Genomic DNA, 24,196 nt, shown 5'->3' with positions numbered 1-24,196 from the left:
GTGCAAGTCTAGAGCACTGGATACATGAGCGTTTACAGCAAGCGCACTGAGCGTGATAGGAGACGTTTAATATTTAACCGGTCATGGTGTTCTGTCTAGGTTAAATGTGTTGCTGCGCCGTATCCCGGGGCTGTGGAACATGTGTGCATCGAATTACCATTAATACTGCCGTTTTGGGACGGAATGTAGGATAAGTTTGAAAAGGTGTGAGGTTTGGGGTGTTAAGTTGCGAGGTTGTCGTGAGGGGCATGTGGGATAAGTCGGACAAGAAACTAACGGCCGACACGCACACGTTGTCATCCACGAAGGCTGCCACCAATAGCTCTTTACTCGTTTGTCAGGGTGTGTTATCTCCGAAAACTCCGCCACCAGGCCGTGCATCTATACGTAATGCTTCTGTGTGTTTGATGTCTTATGAACGGCGAAGCTCACTTACAAAAGGCCTATTGTCTTTTTACTTTGTTAACGGAACTAGGTATTATGCGCACGGCATTGGGACGAATCTCGCGTTTGACCTCTCAACTTCCATCCATCAATTCACCCCGTTTCCTTCACGTCTCGTCAACCAACATGACGGCTCTGACCATCGAATCTCGGTACTTGATGCCATCAGGCTACAGGATCCCCGTACTTGGCTATGGCGTGTATCAAACACCTGCAGAAATTGCCACGGAAGTGGTTCAGCATGCACTCAAAGTCGGATATCGCCATGTAGACTCAGCTGTGGCATACAAGAATGAAGCACCTTCCGCCGAGGGTATGAAGAAGTCAGGAATCCCCAGGGAAGACCTCTTCTTCACCACAAAGATTCCGCCAAAGGATATGTCTTACGAAACGGCAAAAAAGCACATTGACAGTACTCTTGAAAAGACGGGCTTTGATTATGTTGATCTTTACCTGCTACACAGCCCATATGGTGGCAAGGCTAACCGAATCGGCGCGTGGAAAGCACTCGTTGAGGGTGTACAAGCGGGTAAAATCCGGTCCATTGGCGTGTCCAACTACGGTGTGCACCATCTTGATGAGCTCGAGACATGGATCAGAGAGACGGAAGAGAAAGAGGGTAAAGGCAAGGGTGGAGTTATTAGCGTCAACCAGGTCGAACTACATCCTTGGCTTGCGCGGCCTGATATTACAGAGTGGTGCAAGAAGCGGGGTGTATTGTGCGAAGCATATTGTCCGATTGTACGCGCTACCAAGAATGACGACCCTTTGCTCAACTCGCTTGCGCAAAAGTACAGCAAGACACCGTCACAAATCTTGCTACGGTGGAGCTTGCAGATGGTATGTTCAAAGCCCTTGCTGGTCGCTTACAGGGACTAACAACCAGGATAGGGATTTGTACCACTACCAAAGTCTGTTACCAAATCTAGGATCGAGGAGAATGCAGAGATTTATTCCTTTGAACTCTCTGAACAAGACATGAAGAGTCTGGATACTGGAGCGTATGAGCCTTGTTCATGGGATCCTACCGTTAGTCATGATTAGTGCTAGGTATAAAAAAAATTCTGACCTGAACTTTTAATCCGTTAGGCCAGATAATCTCGTAACTTGCGATGCTTTGCCAACGATTGTAGTCCTATCTGGACTCGACTTGACACATGATTCATCTGTTCCAGCTTTGAGCACTGTTGTTATAGGTGCCGAGGTTGCCCGGCATATTAGAATGGGACTGCGAAAAATATTGGAGACTCAAGTGAGCGCGTCGCATGTGACGTTTGCGACGCGCAAAAATATGGCTACGTCATCCTGACCTACACTAGGCATGAAAAGCGCATACAATTCAATAGAGCCCTTACGAGATACTCATCAACTTGCCTAGTTTCTTGATACCCTTTAATACCCATTCAAGTCTTTTCAATCACAAATTGAGTGGAAACCTTGCTACTGCACCTACGCATAAGTCACCATGGCACCAAACAAAAAGGTTCTCATCGTCCTCTCTGACGCCAGCTCTTTCCCTCTATACAACACGGGTAGCGATGGGAAAACAGTCTCACAGGATTCTGGCTATTTTCTCATGGAGCTCGCCAAACCACTATCCAAGATTCTAGACGCAGGCTATGAAGTTACGTTTGCATCGCCCGAGGGCAAAGAACCCACACCAGACCCTTTGAGCGTGTCACTCGCCGCCTTTGCAGGCAACTACTACGAGAAGCAGCGCGAACTGAACCTGATTGAAAGGATGAAGAAGGAAAACGGATTCTCAAGGCCAAGGAAGTTTGCTGAAATCAGCGATGAGGAGCTCAAGGGCTTCGACGGTGTCTTCATTCCTGGAGGACATGCACCTCTAAGGGATCTCGGAGACAATGCAGATCTGGGCCGTGTGCTATCGCATTTTCACGGCGAGTCGAAGCCCACAGCAGCCATCTGCCATGGCCCGTGGGCGTTTTTGTCGACTAAGTATGGACCTAAGAAGGAATTTGAATATAAGGGGTACAAGATGACGAGCTGGTCAGATGCAGAGGAGAAGATGATGGAGACGATGTTGAGGGGTGAGATTGATAAGGTTGAGAGTACGCTGAAGGAAGAAGGTGCTGATATGCAGGAGGGTATCGGGAAAAGTCTGGGCAGCATCACTGTAGATAGGGAGCTTGTAACGGGAGATAACCCGATGGCGGCGAATGCTCTTGGAGATAAGTTTTTGGAGATGCTGGCTGCAAGATGATGGGGTATGATGATTATGACGAAGGAGAAGACAAACAAAGTAGATAAAAGTATTGAGAAATTTGAGCACGAACAAGGCATTGGTAATGTGCTGTAGTGTCATGCAGCGACAGTCCTCACATAGCTGGATGGTGAGCAATGGGCCCAGCGCATGGCAGATCGGATGGACGCGGAACAACCGAGGAAGGCACATACACACACACACACACACACACACACACACAACAGCTGACTGCACGTGCCTCAGGCTCACCAACGTCAGATTAGGCAAAGAACGGCAACAGTAAATGTCGCAGCGTACAAGGCGCCCGAACCAAGGACTTCGTTGATAGACATGGCTGACCGCCCGGCCGCTCAGCAGCTAGCGAACCCCGCACACAGGAGCCAGAGGCTGCCACTGATAACCGTCGATATTCCATTTGCATCTACGCCATGGCAGTCGGATCAGCGAAACACCTTGCATAATGGTACTGGCACATGGCTGTCGACATCCGGGATAGGCGCACGACTAGAACTCTATACGGGAATTTCAACAGCGGCAGCCGTGGGGCGATTGATATCACACGCAGCCAGTTGCCGAATACACATTGCTTAGCTGCCGTTACTATTGCCCGTTCGGCGGCGGCCCCAGTTTGGCGGCAAGCCGCTTTTTTCTTCTCGAGTGGCAGAAAAGCATAGTTCAGACATGACGCAGGGCCAACTGACAGCCCATCGCCGACCCGACCCGCCCCTTTATATCTGATCCCCAGCCGCACATCGGCTGCCAGCCTCGAGAAATCACCCCCGCAGCATGGCCGTCCCTGGATACAGGCTGGGAGTTGACGTAGGAGGGTGAGTAATGTGTCGCTCCAAATCTACTCTACTGGCTGCCTAAGTATCGCCCAAACCCGGCATACTTACACAGCTGCTAGTCTCGAATCACATCATGTCCGAGATGTTGCATTTGCCCCGTAGCCACGGCTACATCCCCTTGCCCCTCCCTTCAAACGCCACCAGACACGGAAAAGCGACAATAGCGTGCGGCTGACTCGAGCCCAGGACCTTTACCGATGGTAGGCATCATCTCATGTAGCCCTCACATTCATTCTTTAACCCACTCAGTCTGTGTAATTACCCCCAGCGGAGAGGCCGTTCGCACAAAGATACCCACGGACACCCAGGACCAGTCCATTGGAGTGCAAAAAGGTGTGCAGCAAGCCCGTAAGATCCTGAAAGAAAAGTACAACTGGCAAGGTAAATTCCAATACATACACCATGGCACCACAACTGCCACCAATGCTGTCCTTGAAGCCAAGGGCGCCAAATGCGGCCTTATCGTTACAAAGGGCCACAAGGACATCTTGGCTGTCAGACGGAGCCATATTCCAGGTGGACTCGGAGCTTGGATGAACTACGAGCAACCTGAGCCTCTTGTACCTCTAGAACGGACCATCGAAGTCAAAGAGCGCATCAAAATTGATGGCAGTGTCTACTGCGAATTGGATGAACAGCGCTTTCGGCATGACTTGCAGGACCTCAAGCAACAAGAGCCCGAAGCGATTGCCGTGTCCTTGCTGAATTCATTTACCAACAACGCCCATGAAGAGCGCATCAAGACTATATTGCATGAAGAATTTGGGCCACACGTTGAGATTGTCACATCAGCGGACGTCTTGCCAGAGATTCAAGAATACGAGCGCACGGCCACAACAGCTACAAATGCAATGGTCAAACCGGTAGTCAAGAAATACATGCAGAACCTCCAGAACAAGCTTGCCAAAGATACCGATGTAATTCGGATCCTGAAGTCTGATGGAGATTTGACTTCAGTACAGCTCGCAGGCGAGACACCTGTGCGCATTCTCATGAGTGGCCCAGCTGGTGGTGTCAAGGCTGTCTCGCATTTGGTTGCCAAAAACACACCCTACAAGAATCTCATAACGTTTGATATGGGCGGCACGAGCACTGACTGCGCTTTGCTCAAAGGTAGTGAGGCCATCATCCGACAAGAAACCCAAATTGGTCATCTGTCAGTGCGCGCGCCATCAGTCGATGTAAATACAGTGGGGGCTGGCGGAGGCTCTATTGCAGTATACAACGACTTCACCAAGAGTCTGCGTGTAGGACCAGAGTCCAGTGGCGCCACACCAGGTCCGGCAGCTTACGGCAAAGGTGGTGTACAAGCGACCGTTACGGATGCGAACCTGGCATTAGGAAGACTACCGTCAAAGCTGCTGGGTGGCACTTTCGAACTTGATGTCGTAGCATCCAATAAGGCAGTTGAGTCGCTCGCCAAACAAATGGGCATTGATACGACGTCGGCAGCCGAAGGGATCATCGATTTGGTAAACGAATCTATGCATGGCGCTCTTCGCCTGGTTTCTGTGGAACAAGGCTACGACCCCAGGGACTTTGCACTTGTAGCGCTCGGTGGAGCTGGGCCTCTTCATGGCAATGCTCTCGGTAAATTACTTGGTTCTTGGCCTGTCATTGTCCCCCCTTCTCCCGGAGTGCTATGTGCTCAGGGTGATGCTATCACCAAAATGTCTTACGAGCAGACTCGCACGTATATCCGAAACCTCTCGCAAACTTCCGAAACGGAACTCAAGGACACGCTGCTAGGACTCAAGGATGATGGTGTGACCAAGATGAAGGCTTCGCTTGCAAACGATGACGCTGAACTCCATGTCATATATCAAGCCGACATGCGATACAGAGGTCAGGAGATGACGCTTACTGTCGGGGTGGACTCTGATGAGCTTGGAAATTCATCTAGTCTGCTTGAGAATCTGCGCGATAAGTTTAATAGAGCACATCAGCATCAGTTCGGCTTCTCCAATGACCATGCAGAAGTCGAGACCATGCGCTTGCGTGCCAAAGTCATTGATGCTTCTGAAGAGGTGGCCTTGAAGCCCGTCGAGCGCGCCAATACCTCGGAGCCATCAGAAGATGCTATCATAGCGAAGCAAAACATTGTGTATGACGGCAAGCAGGTAGAAGCAACTTTCTGGGACCGCACGCTACTTGGTGGTGCTGGAAAGATTGTATACGGTCCAGCTGTCATCTCGGAGATGGACTCTAATACTCTGATACTTCCCGGCTTCTTTGGCGAGATTGATTCCATGGGCAATATCCTCATATGGCCTGTAGACAAGAAAGCGTCGGAAAAGGTGGCACATACGAGGGAATCCGCAGAGAAGCTTATCCGGGATTATCCCATCGTTGCAACTCTCATTGCTTCTGCGCTTGGTTCCATTCGAAGAGAAATGGATACCCTTGTTAGTAACTCCACTAGCAATTTTCGTCTGACACATACTAATGTTCATGATCCAACTATAGATGCTTCGCTGCGCGATGAGTCCAGCTATTCGTGAGCAACAAGACGAGTTCAATGTTATTACCAATACCCGTGGCCAAATGCTAGTTGGTCAATTCGGGTCTTTCATAACTGAATTCTTGGCAGGCTGGGACGGGACTATTGAGGAAGGCGATGTATTCATCACCAACGATGTTTATCAGATTGATGGTGCTGTCTCACACCTTAACGACATCGTCGCACTGCTGCCCATATACTACGAGCATCGGCTTATAGGCTGGGCGGCCAACTTTGGCCATTTGACCGATGTTCAAGCCAAGGTGCCAGGATCCATGAGTGTCAATGCTAATACAATCTTCGAAGATGGCCTGCAAATTCCGATCGTCAAGCTCTACGCAGAAGGCGTATACAATGAGAGTCTTGCAGCTGTCCTTTTCCGCAATTCACGGGTGCCGGAATGGTTCCAGAGTGATCTCATGGCCCTTGTGACTGCCTGCCGCACAGCCGCTACTCGGGTTGTCGAGCTCTGCGACCGTTACACACCAGAAGTATACGAAGCAGCCACGGAGTCGCTACTTGAGCAAAACAGGATCGCCATTAAGACCGTTATCGACGAGAAGCTCGGCACCCAGGAATCAAGCTTCACAGACTTTGTTGACGACGACGGACAAGGCATAGGACCGTATGCGATTTCATGTTCCATGAAGAAAGAGAATGGAAAGTTGGTATTTGACTGGGACGGTACATCGCCGCAATCGAGTTCTGCGATGAACTTTTATCTTTCGGTCAACATGTTCAAAATGTTTGTTGGTTATCACCTCCTGGCAATATACGACCCCCACGCCATTGTCAATGATGGCTTCCACGATCTACTCGATGTCAGAATTCCAACTGGTACCATTCTTCGCCCTGTCCGACCAGCTGCCGTCAGTTGTCGGACACATGCCTTAGGTCGTGTAATGGACATTCTACAAGCGCTATTTGGGCAACAAAACCCTGAACATCGCAGCGCAGCTGGATTTTCAGATTCGCCACATCTCTTCTACTCTGGCTTTAATCCTGAAGGCGAATTCTTTTTGATGTACCAGATCGGTTTCGGAGGTGTCCCTGCACGGCCCATTGGTGACGGACCCGACTGCCACTGCCTATTCCCCGCAATCAAGTCAATACCCACGGAGAATATTGAGCTTTACTTCCCCGTCATCATCGAAGCCAACGAAGCGTTACCGGACTCTGGAGGTGCAGGATACTATCGTGGCGGAAACGCACAAAGAACAATATACAGATTCTTATGTGAAGGAGACGTCAGCATTCACGATGACAGATGGCTCGTCAAGCCTTGGGGTGTTAATGGTGGCAAGCCTGGAAGCAGGTCAAGGAAGGTGTTGTATCGGAATAATAGTTTTGGCACAGCGGAAGAGAAAGACAACGTTGAGATGTGTCATTCCAAGCAAGATTATTTGCACGTCCATCCAGGTGGGATTGAGACCTTGCAGTGCACCTTGACGTATAAACTAATAGCACCCAGGCGACGTTTTGGAATGGATAACCTGGGGCGGCGGAGGCCTGGGTGACCCCCTCACACGACCTCAAGAGCAAGTAGCCAAGGAAGTCCACCGCCGACTAGTCACTGTGGAAGGTGCCAGAGCCAACTACGGTGTAATTGTTGACCCAAAGACCTTTGCTGTCGACGAAGCTGCCACTACGCGCCTTCGTGAATCAATGCACAATGAGCGTGCGAAGACGGGATATACCACGCATGATACGATAGACCGTGGAGGCAAGATGAGCGATGTATTGGCGAAATGTGAAGCAGAGACTGGAACAAAGCCGCCCGTGCCGCAATGGGAGAAGAAGGCTTATGGACCGCATGCGGGGTTGGCGTACGTGAAGAAGTGGTATGAAACAATGTCGCAGGAGGGTATGAAGAGATGGAATGAGCTGTGAGCTTGATGTTGGTGTAGTTGCAATTCAGATTTGATGCTTTCATCCCAACCATCTCAACATAATCACCATGACAACTGTAAGTCGCAAAAAAAAACCTGCGTTTATGTTTACTAAACTATCTCAATATCTACAACGAATTCAAAATGCAGCATGCCCATCGGACCACATACACAACGGGGACACAACTTCCGCTAAAAATGATAATTCTAGCAGTTTTTTCCCCATCTGCCTTTCTAAGTGCAGATAGTACGGCCACCATTACCCGACAAATTCCACTTTGTCTTATTCACCGTGCAAGGACTCTCGCGCACCGTCGTGCCATCCACCCTTAGCGAAATCGCAATATCGCGACTATTCGCAAACTCTGTCCTAGCCGCTAGACGTACCTCGCCGCCGCCACTCACGGTACCGCCCTTGATGTTAACATTGTAGCAGTTCTCGAGTAGGATAGCGTTATTGCCCGTGTTGGCAATGTCCACACTCGCGATCTCGGCACCACCAGACGCAGAGACGCAAAAGACGCCGCGGCCGCCTCCGCGAGCACGCACGCGGTTGACGTAGATGTTGGTTCCGTAGCCGCCGTTGAGCTTGCCGGCTTCGTTGGCGAAGCGGAGGGCAGCATAGCCAGTACCTGCGCCGCAGTTGTCGCAGTCCACAGTGCCGACTTTGGCATTTGTGACTTTTTGGAGTAAAAGGCCGCACTCGCCGACGTTCTTGCCGATGACTGTGCCGATGTCGAGGCGGTCGATGTTCCAGGTCTCGATGCAGTGAGATGTGCCGCCGTTGCAGGTGACGGTGCCGATTTTAACGTTGGAGTTTGCGGCGCGGTCGCGGTCGAAGCGGATGCCCATTCCTGATTGCAGGTTGAAGGTTAGGGTGCCGAGGGTGAGGTCCTTTGTGCCGGAGAAGCGCAGGCCGAAGTAGGTGGAGCCGGCCATGGTGAGGTAGGGGATGCTGACGCCGGTTTGGTCAGTGACTTCGATGTTGCCGCTGCCGCTCTTGGTGGCGACGGTGATTGTGCCGCAGCCTTCGAAGGTTTTGCCGCTGGTGATGCGGATGGTGTTTGCGCCAATGTTTCCGGATGCCATGATGGAGACGCGCTGGCCGCTGGTGATGCCGTCGACGGCGGTTTGGATCGCTTTGAGGTAGTCGGAGCCCGTGTAGAGGTTTGTGGATCCTCTGGTTGCAGTGAAGGAGCTTCCTGAGCCGGTGACTTTGGCGTGGGGAGTGCCTGAGCCGCACTGGGCGGAGGCGAGTGAAGCCAGAGCCAGCACGGCTGTGAAGGTACTCGACGAAAACATGGTGGGCGAGTCGATCGCAGGTCGAGAGAAAAAGAGGAATGGATAGAGGACAGGAAAAAGGGAAACCCGCAACCCTTTTTCAAACAGACATTTCAGGAAATTGTGCAGTGCGACCTTCTCTTTTGTAATACCATAGCACACCGTGGCTGGGCGGAATAATACCACTCACCCCATCCCATCACCCTACTCCCCCAAATTACCCCAAGAGCCTTGGGACCTGTATAAAATAGACAGACCCGCACCCCCCCTTCCCCACATCCCTGTCTCCTGTCCGCTGAGCGAGTGATGTTGCGGGTTGAACGCAAGGATGTCGCGAGCCCCGCCCAATTAACGTTAATTTTCCGAGCAACCAGCACGGCTCCAACGCTGGCATGAAAAGTTTAAAAAAAAAGAGGGAGAGAGAGAGAGGGAACCGAGTCCGGGGTACATTCCCCCATTTCGAAACATGGTTTAAGCAGAAAGCGGACAGAGCAGAATCGCGAATTACGGCTACCAAGACGCGGGATTGCTCACAACCCAACTTTACCGCCTCAAGCCAAACTTGAATGGTGGAAATTGAGAGGAAAAAAAAACCGGCATGATTTCTGCATATGCTCAGTTGATCTTCTTTGACTATCTACCTACCTACCTAATCCATCGGTCTTCAATCTGGCGAATTCTCAGCGCGCGCCTCTCTAATCACAATGTCCCACGTATCCCGCACCCCCGCGGTACTGCCATGATTCATTGCTCACCCTCATCTTATTACCCTCTCTTTTCCTTTTCGCGTAACCTTCGTCCGCAAAACGAACCACGTGCAGACTTGGCGGTTATAACCTTTTCATCTCCACTATTGGCCATCCCCTCCCCGCCCATCTCCGTCTGTCAGATATTCGCGAATGCGTGTGCGTGCGTGTTGCGAGAAACCCCCCGCTGCGGGCTACAAAGTGGACACGATATAGTTTGAGAATACATACAGCCTGTTTTTCCCCTCCCCCACATGTGTCCAGGAAAGAGTCCCGCTGGGAGAAAAAAAAATGGGGGGGAATATGGAGGCGGATGGCTATTTCTGATTTTCTCCGCTGCATCATCGCGCGTGCATTGAGGGGGTTGTTTGCCAAGTGGGGAAGAGGGCGCGTGTGTAAGTAGCCAAGAGGCCAAGAGTTCAGATCTAGAGTAGATCGTGAAACGTAGGTTTCAGGCGGGATGGGTAGTGCGCAACACCCTGGTATGCGAATTTCACCGTCTGGTGATTATGTAGTTTTGGAGATGCACATTTGCCTCGGGCGAGGGATGGGGGTTTTTTTTTCTGGAAGTACTGTGGAAAATGTGCGTACTTGCTGGGAAAGAGCGGAGACGTGGGGGTGTGTGACGGTGGTGCTGGTGGAGTTTATGTTTGGATTGACTCCCGCATATAGCGTAGTAAGTATTCGTACGTATGATCTTAGTACTGGGACAGCCGAGGATACATGGAGATTTATAAGACGAACGTTTTCTCAATTTAGATCTAGTACTAACACTACATTGAGCTATACACGTCCGGATTCATGAAATCGGACCTTGATTAATCCCAAATATACAATCATGACAAACTTCCTCGCACCAAGAAAGAAACCCCCATTTACAATCACAACAACCGAATACAAACTTACTCAAACACATCACTGACATACCTATCCTCCTTCACCTTCTCCAACCACGCCTCAACATCCTCCTGCGTCTTCCCAGGAAACGTATCCCTATAAATCTTCATACACATCTCGCCCGTACTCTTGGCCAGCTTGCTCGCGCTACCACAAATGAATAGCTTCGCCCCCTTCTCGCCAAACAGCTCAGCCAGCTCCTTGCGCTCGTCCCACATGCGATCAGGCACACGCTGCACTTTCTGTCCCTCAGGAGCGACTTTGGAGAAGCAGCCGCGCACGCTGACGACGCCTTCGGCTTCCCACTGGGCGAGCTCGTCGGAGTATATGAAGTCTTTTTCGTGATGGCGGCAGCCAAAGTATAGGATTGCGGGTCCAATGGCTGCGTTGCGCGCTTTCTTGATGGTCGCCCGTTCCTGAATGAAGCCGCGCATGGGGGCGAGACCGGAGCCGGCGCAAATCATGATGATGGGCGTCGTGGGGTCCGTAGGCAGATGGAAGTTGATGTTTGTAGGCCGTGTGAAGCACTTGATTCTCTCGCCTGGTTCTCGGCTCGCAAGGTAGGTCGATGCTACGCCGTGGAAGCGACGATTTTCTCCGCTCCAGGCAGCCTCGTCGTGCACATCGTAGGTTATGGAAGCGGTCAGACGCTGGACAGTCGAGCCGTCTGGTGCTTGGACAAAATCAACATTGGCTAGCGGAGAGCTGGAAATGCTGTATTGGCGGGGAGACAGGGGCTTGAGTAAGTCAAGGTAAGCAGCAAAAGGGAGCTTGCACTCGGGGTGGTCTTCGAGGATATCCAGGATGCTATAGCGGGAGGGAATGACCTTGGCCTTGTAGACTTCATCGCTTGCAAACTCGAGCAAGCCGGCGCGCTTGTCTTCCGGTGTCACATCCGCAAGCATCTTCAACTGCTTTTGTGAGATTGGTGTACCAAGCTCCACACGCGTCATGAGAATTTCGTAGATGGATGCATGTCCCTCAGTAGCCAGAAATGTCTTGTTGGTTCCAGTAATCGAGATGGTGTCGTCCGGCGAAAGATCGAAGCGTCGCATAACTCGCTTCACGGTATCCGAGTTGTTGAGAGGCAGGACAACCATGTAGTCTCCAGAGCGGTACGAGCTGCCGGCTGGCAACTCGATCTCCATGTGCCTCTTGGACAGACCGACCTCAGCCCCACCCAGGTCTTTGTTGACCTTGACCTGCCCAGAGGAGATGTTTTTGCCCCCAAGATACGTCGCGAATTTGGGAGCCTTTATCTCGGCCTGAAGTGTCCCATCAAGAACTTCGACAGTTGTACCACTCGCCTCTCGAAGACTAGTCCACATTTGTTCAGACCAGCTCTCCCATGGTCCCATGATGTCTTCCTTTACGTTGACAAAACCGGTCTCTGTGAATCGCGTTGCGCCCATCTTCTCAAGAAGCTCGTCGGTCTTCTTTGGGACACGGTGGTATGTGTGCGTCCAATCACTGTTGCCAACACCAAAGACGGCATATTGAACACCCTCCAGCATCTTTGAGTCTGCATTGTTCTCCAGCCATGCGGTAAATTTCTTCGCGTTGTCTGCCGGTTTGCCTTCATACGAAGGCTCAATAATGACGATTGGCTGATCTTTTGGAATGTGTTCGGTGGCAGAGTCCAAGCTGCCCACGTTTGCTTTGAATCCGAATCGAGCTGCGTTTGTCTCCAGATCCTCGGCATATGATTTGCAAGTACCCGCATTTGATCCATAGAGGACGGTGATTGGCTTTGCATCTCTTCCAGAAGCATTTCCTGCTACCTTGGCTTTCCCATCATCAGCGGCAGGATTTGTCGATGAAGGAGCGCTGCCACCAACTGCCCCAAGACTGGCCATCGTGCGCCCAGGCCGTCTCCGTACTTTGATCTTAAGATCCTTGGGCTTCTGTGTGATTGTGACCGAGACCTCTGCCATATGAGATTAGAAATGCTACAATGTTGAACTGTTTATATGTGCACTTACGGAGTTGGTAGCCAGGATCTGCCAGTTCGACTTGGAACTTTTGCAGAATGAGCGCCACAGTCATGATCATCTCTTGCTCGGCAAAAGTACGCCCAATGCAAGCTCGCATACCATCACCAAACGCTTTCCATGAATTTGGCGGCAGGTTCTCCCAGCCGCCATTCAAGAAACGTTCAGGCCGGAATACATGGGCGTCGTCGCCCCAAACCTTGGGGTCGTGGTGTAGGCCTCGCAAGTTCATCAAAATGACATCCTCTGGCTCTACTTCATACTTGCCCTACTGGTCTTTAGTATGTACAGTCTACTTGGGGAGGAGATGAAAACTTACAGCAATCTTGGTTTTTTGCAGTGCGTGCTTGCCGTTGATTCCAATAGGACCAAGGAAACGCAGCGCTTCATAAATGGCGTACTTGATGTAAACCAGCTTTGGGATGTGCTTGATGTCCAGAGGACCATCTCCAAGAACCTCGTCAACTTCTTGCTGGGCTCTGAGATATGTGTCGGGGTTCTTGAGAAGATGGAAGAACAAGAAGCCAAGAGTACCGCTCGTTGTTTCGTGGCCAGCCACCAAAAAGGTTACCATGTTGTATCGCACAAGTTCTTTGGACATCTTCTCGCCAGTCACTTTGTCTACACCTTCAAGCATGGGGTTCAGTAGATCTCTCGCATCTGGCTGCGGATGTGCTATGCGCTCCTCGATGATCTCATCGCAAAGTTTATGCATCTGCCTCACATTTTCCTGGCGGTTGGCTTCGGCAAAAACACGTAGCTTGTTCTCAATGCCAGTGCGAGTAGCTCGCCTTCCAGACTCAACGAGGACTTCGACCATTTGTTCGACAAACGGATGCGCCTTGTCAGAGTAGAAGTTGTTGAACCTGTATCCGAACGCGCATAGACCAATCATGTCGAATGTTAATCTGGTAGTAGCGGGTGAGCAACTTTCCCGAGCAAGACCAGCTGACGCAACTTACCTTGTAAAATCATCACTGCAATAGATTTCGTGTTCTGGTCCGAATCGGTCCCATCTAAGCAGCATCTGTGTCGTAATGTCCATCATGTCATCAAACATCTTACGGATGCCCATGGGGCCGAAAACAGGCATCAGCAGGCGATGGGCAACTCCCCATTCCTGATCCGTGGTCAGCTGCAAGCATCTCACAAGGCGAAAAATTAGCTCACCTTCTCGCCTGGGTAGGCTGTGAAAAGCCCATTTCCAGTGAGAGCTCGCACTTCTTCAAGAGTGGCATTGATTGGCTTCTCAAAACGGTCTCCGTCGCAGCAGTCGTTTATTGTGTCATGCGAAGAGACGACTATTATTCTTCCTGGCCGGCCTGGAATATGAAGCTGAAAGATCTCGCCATAGATATCTGAAAGTCTTTGGATGGAGCCTGGGGCATCGTCTGAATCGATGGCTCCAATATTGCCGATGAGCAAATGTGGTGGAGGCTGCGGTATTGGGACAGAGTTAGACGACTGGGACGCCATTGTTGCAGGATGTCCAACAATGGAGAAGATATGAATTGAATTACAAGAATTGTAGCCTCTTGCAGGTACAGAGGTGGTGTCTTTAAAGTTGGGGCTCAGCCTGCTTCCTATATACCACTCAGCCTGGTAGCAACAAGCGCCGTGCCTTGTCAGCCTTGCCCTCATCCATGTATGATGGTTGGCGTGCATTCGGCCGACTCGGGCGAGGCCTGGTGGATTTGTCTGCCTAGCTGCTGACTTTACAGGGATATATCAGGCCAGGAACGTTGTTCATGCGGCCAGTAGGATGCCCTGAAAAGCCAAGGTGTGGCACAGTAAGCCCTTGTGAGTTCAGCTGCACGAGGCTGTGTCATCCTCACGGTTACCTACAGCGCTGTGTCAGCGCATCGAGCATGTATGTAATGCCAGCTCCGACCAATGCGTGTTCGCATCAAGTGTTACGCTGCGTTCGGTCATGAAAACATCCTCGGCCGGTGACGACCTCGGTTTCCAGGGCGCTGGGACGGTCCGTCTGCTCTTTGCATTGGCACTCTACTACTCTGCTACTAGTGGCAAGCAGCTACTATAGTGCGTTATTTCATCTGATAGACTCCAACTGTTGCTAAACCTTACAGAAATCTGGAATACAATTGCAATGCTCTGTTTCGTATGATGGGTGTCGGGTGCATGTGCCGGCTTTGATCTGAGGTTGTTCAGCTGCTATTGACGTAATCGCAAGGCAGGTAAATCGGCTCACGTATGAATGTTCGCTTTGCCAAGGCTTGTGCTAACAGCTTTTTCTCAGCAGCACCTAGGATTAATTGCATGGAGTAATTCTGCCCCTGTTGATAGATACGAGCAAAAGCATGTGTTTGAAGCTCAGCCCCGCATGTATCGTATGAGCATGTAGGTATAATGGGGTTGGTAATTCGTCGTTGCTGTATTAAAGGCAGCAGCAGTTGCGACATACTTTTCACCATCTTCCTACCACATCTTTGACTTTGCCTATCTTTGTCACTAGTTACATGTCTCAGTAATCGCCAAAATATTCCAAGGGGACTGATCGCGTCAATGACAGTAGCAGGGCATACCGAACGGGAACAGTATCTCCTCACGGGGCCAGTGCGCAAGGCAAACGACTCATAATAGATAAATATGTTTGATTCAAAGTTCAAAACTAGAGACGCGAAAGTCCACCGACGCGCTATGCAAAATAATAAAACGAGCTCCATCTTAGTTCGCGACAGAAAAATCCCAAATCGGTGAAAATTTACCCAAGGCATCCTCTTATCAGGACTCAGCCCATCCCAAACGCCATGCTCAATGCTATGCTTCGCTGCGTAAAAACCATTGTTTCAAGAGATGTTTTTTGAGAAAAAAAAAGGTTGAACAAAAGAAACTGAGATGAACAACTTAGGCGAGACCAAAGGTTCCCTTCAGGCGCCTCCAGAGCTCCTTGCCCATGGCTCGCCTGGTGTCTTCGGTACGGAGCGCAGCCTCCTTGTTCTCGCTGGCCCTACGGAGCAAGAAGTTCAAGCACTCGGCAGTAGTGCCCCAGGTCATGCACTTGACAACCTTGGCCTGCTTGTCGGCCTTCATGGTCTCGTCTTGAACCAACGCCTGGGAGATTTCATCGGCCATACCCTGGAGTTGGGCATATGTCAAACGCGGCAGCTTCTCGGGAGAGGTGGCGAGCATCTGAGAGGCACGGATCTTCTGAGCAGCTTTGACGGAAGCCAGATTGTGAGTTGCAAGGACAATGTTCACCTGAGGGAAGGGTGTGCCGGGTGTTGGTGCAGGAACCTTGTCGGTCCATTGTTGGCGGACGACAGCGTCGGCGATGGCATCGTAGTTGGCGTCGGTTTCGGCCTTGGTATCAAAGGTGAGGTGCTTGGGCTCCGAAGTCAGGTATGCGCCGCGTACGAGCTTGACACCGGCAATGTATCCACCCTTTGAAGCCATCTCGAGATGCTGTGCCAACCGCTCGGCAATGTTGCGGAGGTAGCATTGGTACGTGATGTAGAGAACGGCATGGCCTCGCTCGGGGGTGTTGTACTTCTTCTGCAGAGCAAGTGTCCATTTCTCGAGGCCACGGTTGGTAGCTTCTTCTTCAGCGCCAGGAAGGAGACTGACGCCCTTGGCTGCGGCAGCATCGCAGGCTGCTGTGATGGCGTCCCACATCTCGGGCGTAGCGTCTTCCTGGTTTTTGAGGAGGTGTAAAGCGTGACGACCGAGACCCGACCATCTACAAGATTGTTAGCACCTACTTTGGACGAGTGTTGCTTTGGAATACGTACTTGAGTCCAACAAAGTCACCCTCCTTGGCCATCTCAACACTTTGGAGCATGCCCTTTCTCCATACCTCAATCTCCTTCTTGGTCTCGGCTGCGGTCGGCGCCTCTCCGCCAAGTACCTCGAGTGCGTACTCAAACAGAATACCGCCATAGCCCAAGGTCCTAGCAAAGTCGGTGTTCCTTACTACCTCGTCTTTGTGCTCGCCGACGCAGAACTGAGCGTAAAAGGTCTTCTTGAGCAGGTTGGAGAGGACAGGGTTGCGCTCAATGCTCATGATGTAGGATTTGGACTCGAGCATGCGACGTAGGAGGCCAAAGCATGCATTGAGGAGCAATGGCTGCGAGGACATTGCGGTGATGAGGTAGGAACGGAGAACAGCAGATGTCGGCAGACGACCAAGAACTGGCTTTGTCTGAGCAATTTGGGACTCTGGCTGGCTGGAAAGGAGGTCGGATGTGTGCGATGACGTCGGTACAGATACATTCTGGCGTGCACTCTGATGAACGTATCTGGGTGTTTGTGAGAGGGTCCTTGAGGTTTGGGAAAGAGCAAGACGCTGGAAGCGTTGGAGGTTCTGTCTCCGGAGCATCATGGCGGACATTGTGATGGGTATTGGGTGGTAGGTAGTGGATAGTGGGTGATGTGTGGTGGTCAAGTCGGGTCCGGCGGCCTGCTTGTATAGAGCACTCGGAGTCAGTGCGGTGCCAGGGCTTCTGAGTCCGGGGAAGTATGCTCGGATGAATTGCGTAGATCAACAGGTCTTGTGACCTTGGGCGATGCAGTGCATGCCATATATACCGTGCATCGTGGGCGTGTTGTTTGGACAGGGCGGAGCGCAATGCTCGGCTTGCGTCGGCTCGCGCTAGTGAAACTCGACGATGCTCCAGAGGGTACCAGACTGACGCGGGCGTATCAGCCCTGGCCCATTGGCCACCCCTAGCAGCCCCGATGATGGCGTTGCCCTGTCTAGACAGCAGCAGCTTCTGGAAATGACGATTGCGGTGGTGTTTGCAAAGTAGTGCCGATTGCGTCCGCGATGCCTGGTACTGTCCTCGTCGACGCCAGGCATTGAAAACCTGAGGCCAGAGGCAGTCGTGCCTACGTATGCCCAGTCTCGCCAGACCGACCCCTCAGCCGCACCGTCTTGCTCTTGCTTTTGCTTTGATTGTCCAGCCGTGACCATCGTGACCACTCTCGTATGCATGCCTGTTACCCCACAGTCGGCGAGATGCACTGCACGCTGCACAGGTCCTATCGCGGCCTCTCCATGGTTTGCCCAGAGCCGAGCGTAGCCATGCCGTCCTCGCTCTCCATGCGCGGTCAGCCCCCATTCTTCTTTTCTTCTGACAGCACCATATCCACCTTGGCACCGCTCTTCGTCACGCGTCCCGGTATCGGCTCTCGTGGGGGTTACGCAAAATTCTGTAATCCTCCCATGGCTGCTATGCTGAGCGCGATGAGGGCCGTAGCGGCTGCGGAAAGCGTCGGCGGGCCCACAACGGACCTCCGACAATTAAACTCCTTCCCCACCATGACCATTGGCTTGCACGCATTGAGCATTGAAACGCCTTTTCTTTTACCAAAATGTCGATGCGTTGTAATCTAGGATTGTTTCGCACGAGATCGCATTGTAGGTATGCACATATCTTGTGTCCTGTAGAGCATAAGCAGACGGCTGTTTCCAGTATCGTGTTTAGTGCTACTTGAACACTTTCGTAAACGCTTGTGCGAATATCTGGATTATTAATTATGAGATTGATCATGCCGTGGCTATGCTGTAAGTGGTGTGGTGTTCTGTGTTGTTGCGGGATATGGATGTGTTTTCTATCTAACTGGTTGTGCTGAGCTTTCGGATAGGTATCGATAACATCACGTGAGCTTTCCTGAATATCAGACCTAGGCTATACCTAACATGTAATCGAATATAGAAAACTAGTATATATCATGTTTTAGCATTTTACTAGTGCATAGAGCTATAATCAATCCTCGGCGAAGCTGTTGTCGCCTAAACCGTAGTGAAAGAATACGACTTCCTGCACAATCGAAGAGGCGTCGAACCCAATAGATTGAATTTTTCAAAGAACACTCTCTAGTTTTAATTACTCACATCCACAACCGCTAATACAAGATTCTCTATGTTGTATAGATGACTAGAAGTAACTAAAGAAACCTTAGGTGAACTTTCATCTCTTACGCACGAAATTCCACGCACGAACCGCCTCCCCGCGCAGTAGAGTACCCCGCGCAACAAGGTACCCCGCGCAGAAAGATACTCTGTGTAGTATAGTACCCCGCATTTTAAGCTACTCGGAATTGTAGAGTCAGCTGGTGTAGTGTCTCTATAAGCCAGTAGTACCTTCGTAACTATAATCAATATATCATCAAGCAAATCAAGAAACTGATCTAATTTGAACTTATTTATTATCAACCAAGTCTAACATCATGGAAACTCAAACAATTCCTAAGAAGATGCTAGCATGGCAGAAGCATCTTGGAAGCCTTAAACCAGTATGTGTATTATTTTTTGGAGATAGGTTGTCTATCGCTATCCGACGTATCAAGTGAAGCTAACATCGATCCGGATTCGCGTTGAAGTCGACGTCCCTCAACCGCCTGAGGATGGCCTACTGGTAAAAGTCCATGCAGCCGGAGGTAAGGTTCAATTTATCTGTTGTTCCGCCTGCTATATACTATTCGCAAAGAAAATTTGAAACTGAGCAGCAAACTAGTGTGCCATAGTGATATCAGTCTGTTAGAGCTGGAGCCACAACCACCCAATCATTTGAGAAAGTATACACTGGTAGGTATTTACTTATTTTCCTTGGACGAAAGTTCAGTGTCGCGTCGATAAAGCCTGAAAGAATCCCGTTGACTCATCTATTCCCAGGGCCACGAAGGTTGTGGTGAAGTCATCTCTGTTGGTTCCGCCGCCACCAAGTTCGTACCAGGTGACATAGTCGCGATCTTGTCGATACCAGGATGCGGGAAGGACACTTGCCCGGAATGTACTAGGGGTCTTGAAGCGCTCTGCCACACCGGCGAACGCTACGGAATTGGATACGATGGCTCGTTTGCCCCATATGTTGCCATTCGGGAAAGAGCCGCAGTCAAACTACCTGCTGGGCTGAGTCCCGTAATAGGGGCAGTTGTACCTGACGCTGTCTTGACTGCATACAGCGCTACTGTTGAAAGAGCCAACATTAAGAAATCAGATACTGTGTTGCTATTTGGACTTGGTGGGTTAGGCTTCAACGCGTTACAGATTGTACTCGGTATTGGGGCGAGGGTCATTGTGGTGGATAAACGACAAGAAGTGCTCGACGAGGCTGTTAAGTTTGGCGTCAAGCGCGAAGATGTAGTTCCGCCCGGAACCAGTGCCACTGAGTTTGTCACGAACAAACAACTCGTTATCGATAAGACTTTGGACTTTGTTGGTGTTTCAGATACCTTTAGAGCGGCTATTGACTCTGGTAAGTTTGTCCAAGCGCCCTTGATCTAGACACTGCGTCGTAGTGATATATCGAGGCTAACATGAACACCATAGTGAGAATAGGGGGAACTGTGGTGGTGGTCGGTCTTATAAACCCTGATATGTCATTCGATTCACGTCCCGCGATCCTAAAGGCAGTTAACGTTCTTTTCACCTTTGGAGGATCATACAAGAGTCTCGAGGCCTCTCTGGACCTCGTCGCAAAGAAGATCGTCAAACCACAGGTCGTAACTAGAAGCCTGAATGATCTCCCTCAAGCTTTAGAGGATTTGCATCATGGAAAGGTGAAAAGTAGAATGGTTCTTGTACCTGAGATCTTGGCTTAATTGTTTGTATTGATTGAGGGGGTTATAGGAGTATCAAAGAAGAAATAACAATTAGGTATCGAGCCTGAACTTAGTCTCTTGTGTTTCTTAGAGTTATCTGAACGATCATGTGCATGAATTGGCTACTTTATACACAATCACGGATGCCTACTCGATATAACGTCTTCTGTGTAGATATCATAGTTTAGTGGGGTAATCATCTTATCAAGTTAACCCACTTATGTATATCCTAGTCTACTTTATGCAATCGAATAGTAGGACAGGAGATCTCTTACACAAAGCCAACCAATTATCCTCGGCATGAAATCTCTGTGGAGTCTTCATCTGCTGCTGAGGCTTTTGGTACGCTCGAACGTTACATAACGCACGATTACAACATCACTGCTTGGATTGCACTTCTTGGTGATGGAGTAAGCCAAAGGGATGCCGATATTTCCCCATACGCATCTCCTGCTCGGGCAACAACATCAGCTGGCTTGCCACTGGCCTATATAGATGTTGATGATTTAAAAATATCTGTCAAGGAAGATGTTGCGTATGCAGCTAGGCTATTTGATGAAAACATCTCTACGGAATTACATGTATACCCCGGTGTGCCACGTGCATTTGAGGTATGTGCACCCAACATTGGGTCAATAAGGAATAGATCTCTATGTGTCCTTGTTCAAATATAGCTACGTTGAGATCTTTCACATTGATTTAGGGTGTAGCATCTCTAGCAGTTTAGTGTCCAGTCTGCTATATTTCTAGTCTGACAGCTAGTAATGCATCTTGCTGAAAACTTACCATGGCCGCCAATGTTTCAACCGCTGGGCCTGGATCTGATGGATTTCGTCACATAATTTCTATTGCGACTTTTGGCCAGGCCTCTGTACCCTATTTCATTTCATTACATGAACAAATGTAAAGAAGATTCAATTATGGAGGTTTGATGAGGGAAGGGCTAGAGCTTAACTCTTCTTGATTTAAACATTGTGGTCATTTGCTAATGTCCATACCCACATACTAGACTAGTCGCAATTCAATGTTTGCGCTCCTCCAATCTCTTCACCAAATCCTTGGTTGCGTCCATTACTTTGTGCTCGGCCTCGCCTTTGTTATGGCGCTGCCATTGCCAGAGCTCACTTACCCCGTTTGGGTATAGCGCCTTGGCTGGGATTCTGTACTTAGCCTCACCTCCCACAGTTCTGAGATAGACAACTTGTACTATATACTGTTTTGATACCTGTCCTTTTTGGCGGCCGTCCCGGCCCGTGACAGCCTTGAGAAATGAGATCCAGTAGTATGTCTCGATTTTGAGGGTTAACCTTGCCACCGTGGTGGTATTTGTTGAATGCCAACCATTCGAGTGGATACATTGCCTTTTGTAGTCCCGCAAACTGGTCCCTAACACTTGCAGCAGTGGTTGTGGCAATGGACTGTTCGCCAACCTGTCCAAATGTGCTAAGCCCAAGTATTTCTTTCATTGCCTGAATTCGCAGGGTCCAAAGCTCTCCCTGAATATCAATTTCATCGTAATTCTACCAGTCCAAGAGATCAGAGACGGCCAAAATAACGTAGATAGGGGCTACCATAGCATCTATCTGTGCAGGGGGGCAATGGCACATTTTGAAAGCCCGCTGGCGTTCCATAGCTAGGAAAACTCCCCTCTCGGCGGCGCGTTGCTGCAGAATACTTTCAAACGTTGTGAACAAGCCAATCCGCGCTGTACCATACACCATGACACGCAATAAGCCAGCTGACAAGCCGTTATAAAATTCAGCTACTCTTCGCTGAACGATGAGACCACGAATGAGCGACATTGAAGATGCTGCTGCTGCTGACTTTTCGTACTGCATGAGTTGCATGCGAACTTTCAAAGTGTCAATCAGCTGGATCACGACCGTCGCTACCATGCCTGCACCGCAACCGGAGATAAACGGGGCTAGTGCCAATAAAAGTACGTGTTCTCGCCATGCTTTCTCATAATCTTTGCTTTTTCCGGCATACGTCGGTTGCATTGTATAGCGTTTAGGGTGATGTTTACTTCAGGCCGAACGATCTCGCGATATGTCCTTGCAATAGTAGATGTTGATTTGGTTGTTGAGGATCCTGTAGACGTTAGAGACCGAAAGTAATCCTCATAAATCCTGATGGATTGGTGATACTTTTATTTTACAGAGCTGTGTAGAGTCCTAGAGCTCACTGGGAGCTATTTTGACCCATCTGGTAGTAGTATAAACTTTCTGCCGGTCGGCTCTGGCAGCACAAACGCCTCGGTAAGATCTATTTCGCCTCTTCTGCGGACACAAAAAAACCCAATTCATTACGTCGGGGCACTCTGTTTTGAAGCAACTTTTCAAACAGGTAGTTGTACATGTATATATATGTGTGTTTGTATTGAACATTTTTATCATACAAGCCCAAGTAGGTTGCCACAATATGTGGGGATAGCACAAATTCAACTAAAAAGTTCTGCCCGTAAGCTCAGGCGAATGGAGAGCTGCAAGGCGCAATATGCTCGGGTCATTGGATTCCGTAGTGGATCCCCCAAAAAAGCCTGTCTCCCCTTTGCCAGTATCCAACGCTAGGACTGGTAGACAAGCTAGTTGGCTGCGGTTGATCGAGTAGTTCTTAGTGGAGATTGATGCCGTTACCAAGGCTTCAGTCATCAGTGCGGAAAGGGAAGACTGGAGCAGCTGAGCTGGGACGAATTTCGGCGCTAGTCTAGCTAAGATTGTTTGTAGCGACTTCAGGTGCGCCGCTATCACATATGACTCCCCATCGTCCCACGAAAATGATCTGAATTTATCCAGAAGCACATGCATGGAAACTGCCTATATGTATCTTCTTAGCTGTTTTATTATACAGAAACACTCAAAGACTTACTATGTAGTGTATTGTGGGGGTAAAAGGCTGTACACTCCTAAGTTTGTGGAACACAGAGTTCAGTATCTCGACTATTTGTATAAAATGCTCTACGCAGGTTTTGTGTGAAGCCGAACCGATGCGCTCATTTCTTGGCCTACATGTAATGTCTTTTTTGCCTGGAGGAACTGTGTCTGATAGATGCCAATGGACTAAATTAGCTGCATAGTGGTAATGTAGCTGAGCTGCATAAACTCCCGTCCACCTTTTTGTCAGCTTTTCTTGAATTTTGCAGAATTCTTATTCCAAATGCTTATGCCATGTGGTCAGATCTTCCTCGATTCTGCAGATTTCGGTGAGCGTAGTACCATCGTGTTCTTCCTTTATGTTGGTTGAATCGATCGCGACATTGGCCAATGAGGCAATGCGTCGCATAGATACTCCTAAAGTGGCCTCATCTGAGATTTCGGTGAAGTTCAAGGCCCCGAGTCTATCATAAGAGGAGACAGATGGCGTACGGTGAAAATTACCTTGGCTCTCGTGAGCTAGAAACACTGATGCTTTTGTTGTACATGTCCAGTTGTCTACCCCTAGTCTTTGCATCGGTTCAGGAGTAATGAGAGCAAGATTGTTGAATGAAGTTCCTTGTATCATGCTAACATGCGGTCAATTCCCACTACAGCGACAGCCGATTTCTGAGTACTTACCGTAATGCTGCGTTTGTAAACTCGATTGCAAGGCCGCCATTGCCGAGAGCAAATCCAAGATCACTGAGAATTACCAGACCAGCTATGGCCGACTTGCGGGGGGCGTATGAAGATTCAAAAGCCAGGCGCCGTATCACCTTCGTTCGGAAATCTAGAGCAACGACTGATACCAGCATAATGAGACCCCATGGCAAGTATACAAAGTATCAAAAAGATCAAGCAGTTGCAACCTATTCGCTCGCCCAAGGCTTTT

General features: G+C 49.9%; 10 protein-coding genes across 10 annotated transcripts; 5 read left to right on the top strand and 5 right to left on the bottom strand.

The window, feature by feature from the left end:
• Positions 1-570: 570 nt before the first annotated feature.
• COCVIDRAFT_83894 (hypothetical protein) lies at positions 571-1,488 on the top strand (the record flags this gene model as incomplete). Its single annotated transcript, XM_014707298.1, has 2 exons — positions 571-1,284; positions 1,336-1,488. 2 exons carry the CDS (start codon positions 571-573, stop codon positions 1,486-1,488), a joined length of 867 nt encoding a protein of 288 aa, XP_014562784.1.
• Positions 1,489-1,909: 421 nt separating this feature from the next.
• COCVIDRAFT_11085 (hypothetical protein) lies at positions 1,910-2,668 on the top strand (the record flags this gene model as incomplete). The annotated part of the gene is made up of 1 exon (XM_014707009.1): positions 1,910-2,668. The coding sequence occupies one exon, from the start codon at positions 1,910-1,912 to the stop codon at positions 2,666-2,668; it is 759 nt and encodes a 252-aa protein (XP_014562495.1).
• Positions 2,669-3,457: 789 nt separating this feature from the next.
• Positions 3,458-7,909, top strand: COCVIDRAFT_21627 (hypothetical protein; the record flags this gene model as incomplete). Its single annotated transcript, XM_014707079.1, has 5 exons — positions 3,458-3,498; positions 3,706-3,719; positions 3,769-5,924; positions 5,986-7,438; positions 7,491-7,909. The coding sequence occupies 5 exons, from the start codon at positions 3,458-3,460 to the stop codon at positions 7,907-7,909; spliced, it is 4,083 nt and encodes a 1,360-aa protein (XP_014562565.1).
• Positions 7,910-8,142: 233 nt separating this feature from the next.
• Positions 8,143-9,210, bottom strand: COCVIDRAFT_83851 (hypothetical protein; the record flags this gene model as incomplete). Its single annotated transcript, XM_014707297.1, has 1 exon — positions 8,143-9,210. One exon carries the CDS (start codon positions 9,208-9,210, stop codon positions 8,143-8,145), a length of 1,068 nt encoding a protein of 355 aa, XP_014562783.1.
• Positions 9,211-10,837: 1,627 nt separating this feature from the next.
• Positions 10,838-14,299, bottom strand: COCVIDRAFT_21625 (hypothetical protein; the record flags this gene model as incomplete). Its single annotated transcript, XM_014707078.1, has 5 exons — positions 10,838-12,759; positions 12,815-13,091; positions 13,143-13,731; positions 13,786-13,943; positions 13,994-14,299. The coding sequence occupies 5 exons, from the start codon at positions 14,297-14,299 to the stop codon at positions 10,838-10,840; spliced, it is 3,252 nt and encodes a 1,083-aa protein (XP_014562564.1).
• A 1,392-nt stretch (positions 14,300-15,691) lies between these two features.
• On the bottom strand, positions 15,692-17,174 carry COCVIDRAFT_83415 (hypothetical protein; the record flags this gene model as incomplete). Its single annotated transcript, XM_014707296.1, has 2 exons — positions 15,692-16,523; positions 16,576-17,174. The coding sequence occupies 2 exons, from the start codon at positions 17,172-17,174 to the stop codon at positions 15,692-15,694; spliced, it is 1,431 nt and encodes a 476-aa protein (XP_014562782.1).
• A 597-nt stretch (positions 17,175-17,771) lies between these two features.
• On the top strand, positions 17,772-18,179 carry COCVIDRAFT_84021 (hypothetical protein; the record flags this gene model as incomplete). The annotated part of the gene is made up of 1 exon (XM_014707295.1): positions 17,772-18,179. One exon carries the CDS (start codon positions 17,772-17,774, stop codon positions 18,177-18,179), a length of 408 nt encoding a protein of 135 aa, XP_014562781.1.
• Positions 18,180-19,015: 836 nt separating this feature from the next.
• On the top strand, positions 19,016-20,389 carry COCVIDRAFT_83764 (hypothetical protein; the record flags this gene model as incomplete). The annotated part of the gene is made up of 5 exons (XM_014707294.1): positions 19,016-19,081; positions 19,141-19,225; positions 19,303-19,373; positions 19,461-20,043; positions 20,118-20,389. 5 exons carry the CDS (start codon positions 19,016-19,018, stop codon positions 20,387-20,389), a joined length of 1,077 nt encoding a protein of 358 aa, XP_014562780.1.
• A 1,520-nt stretch (positions 20,390-21,909) lies between these two features.
• Positions 21,910-22,389, bottom strand: COCVIDRAFT_83878 (hypothetical protein; the record flags this gene model as incomplete). The annotated part of the gene is made up of 1 exon (XM_014707293.1): positions 21,910-22,389. One exon carries the CDS (start codon positions 22,387-22,389, stop codon positions 21,910-21,912), a length of 480 nt encoding a protein of 159 aa, XP_014562779.1.
• Positions 22,390-22,833: 444 nt separating this feature from the next.
• COCVIDRAFT_11078 (hypothetical protein) lies at positions 22,834-24,119 on the bottom strand (the record flags this gene model as incomplete). Its single annotated transcript, XM_014707008.1, has 4 exons — positions 22,834-23,205; positions 23,258-23,457; positions 23,605-23,891; positions 23,944-24,119. 4 exons carry the CDS (start codon positions 24,117-24,119, stop codon positions 22,834-22,836), a joined length of 1,035 nt encoding a protein of 344 aa, XP_014562494.1.
• Positions 24,120-24,196: the final 77 nt, after the last annotated feature.

The sequence above is a fragment of the Bipolaris victoriae genome (genome assembly GCF_000527765.1).
Source record: "Bipolaris victoriae FI3 unplaced genomic scaffold scaffold_0, whole genome shotgun sequence".
Lineage (NCBI taxonomy): Eukaryota > Fungi > Ascomycota > Dothideomycetes > Pleosporales > Pleosporaceae > Bipolaris > Bipolaris victoriae.
Note: the sequence above shows the minus strand (reverse complement) of the source record. Positions and strands in the feature narration are given on the sequence as shown.